We start from the raw sequence: 1,676 nt of genomic DNA, 5'->3' as shown, positions 1-1,676 counted from the left end.
CTGTAGCTGTCTTTAGACGCACCAGACGAGGGCGTCAGACCTCGTTATGGGTGGTTGTAAGCCACCATGTGGTTGCTGGGATTTGAACTCATGACCTTCCGAAGAGCAGTCGGTGCTCTTCCCCGCTGAGCCATCTCACCAGCCCCAAGGAAATATATGTTCTTACACCATTGTTAAGTTACCCACTGCCGGGCAATGGTAGCACACGCCTTTAATCCCAGCGTTTGGGAGGCAGAGGTAGGTAGATTTTTGAGTTTGAGGCCAGCCTGGTCTACAGAGTGAGTACCAGGACAGGCAGGACAACACAGAGAAACCCCGTCTTGAAAAACAAACAAACAAACAAACAAACAAGTTACCCACCACCAAAGGAATTGGTCCATAGTACATCGCCATTGTGCTAGTTTTTGATAGCCCCGCTGATAGCCCATCCAAGAAATTGGATGCTCTCAGAGAGGGATGGGGTGCACCTGTATGTGTGTGCTTTGAAACCTGTTGGGAACTCTGTCTGTTCAATCTTCCAGGAATCAGCGCCCTATTTTCCTGGTCTTCGCTGTCCTGGGCTCTAGTGTCATACAACCGTTTCCTGGGCATCATGAAGCCAGGCCACCATACCGTGCTCTGGGCTGCTCTCTTGTGCCAGCAGTTCTGGAGGATGGGCATGCTGGGTGCTCGTGTGCTGAGCCTGGTTCTGTTCTGCAGGGTTTACCGTGTGTGGGTTTTGGTGGTTGGAGGTAAGTAGGGCTTCCGTTCTATTCGTAAAGCCTTAACAGTGGCTCACTGTACAGGATCCTCTGCCCCAGATCTGTTGCTGGCCGGGTTTGACAGAGAATCTTATGAAGGCAGAAAAGCAGGTCTCTGTTCCCAGGAGAGCTCAGCAGGCTGGATGCACAGAGATGACCTCTCTCTTCCGCACAGTAACCTGGGCTCACCTTTGTAATGACAGTTCCAAGAAAGACGAAGTAGAAATGTCCAATCCTCTTAAACATAGATCAGCGGTAGCATGGCTTCTGCTATGCTCTATCAGTCTAGCAGTTCTTGGCAGCCCTGACCCATGCACATAGAGGTCCAGAGCCTAGTTCCCATGAGTGCGCATCCAATGCAAGGGGTTGTAGTAAATGCTGGCTTTTTGGATATACTGCCAGTAAAATGTCAGCTAAAGCGGGAACCACAGTCCCCAGAAGACGATTGATTGTAGATCACAAACCTCTCCCATAGAAAGTGGGTGCTCATATAGGAGAGAGTGTGGATCTCTCTGCCCTGGCTGCACAAGAGAGAGGTCCAGGTTCCAGCTGATCCTGTGCAAAAAAACTGTGCCGTATATATGATGCTGTTCAGAACCTCCGTAAGCACCCCACTTACTTTGGTTATTGAACACCGTCTCTGTTTCACACCGGAAGGCTCTCCTGAACCCCAGCTTTCTCTGAGCCAGCAGCACAGATATGAATGTGATGACCGAGAGACTGTCTGGCCCTTCAGACTCCTGAATGGGGCCTGTGTGTCCTTGCCAAGGACAGCAGTGTCCTCTGGTCGTCAGTGAATACACTCTGCAAGAAGGAACAGTGTACTCTTGTTTTAAAAGAACCAAGAACATTGAGAAATAGCTGGCCCATGTACCAAGAGCAAGCATCTAATACAGTTATTGGCAGAAAAGAACATTATTGGGGGGGGGGGGGGAA

At 50.1% G+C, this 1,676-nt stretch overlaps 1 protein-coding gene across 2 annotated transcripts in view; it reads left to right on the top strand.

Moving 5' to 3' along the window:
- Positions 1–1,676, top strand: part of Xkr5 (XK related 5) — an 18,040-nt gene that overhangs the window by 9,201 nt on the left and 7,163 nt on the right. For both annotated transcript variants that reach the window (XR_004109792.1, XM_031339223.1), the window contains exon 4: positions 522–731. Coding sequence is in view for 1 of the 2 variants with exons in the window: in XM_031339223.1 (XP_031195083.1) it covers positions 522–731 (210 nt within the window). In the remaining variant the exon portion in view is untranslated. The remainder of the gene's footprint in view (positions 1–521; positions 732–1,676) is intronic.

Source organism: Mastomys coucha, unplaced genomic scaffold, assembly GCF_008632895.1.
Source record: "Mastomys coucha isolate ucsf_1 unplaced genomic scaffold, UCSF_Mcou_1 pScaffold22, whole genome shotgun sequence".
Taxonomy (NCBI): domain Eukaryota; kingdom Metazoa; phylum Chordata; class Mammalia; order Rodentia; family Muridae; genus Mastomys; species Mastomys coucha.
This window is presented reverse-complemented; position numbering and strand designations above follow the sequence as displayed.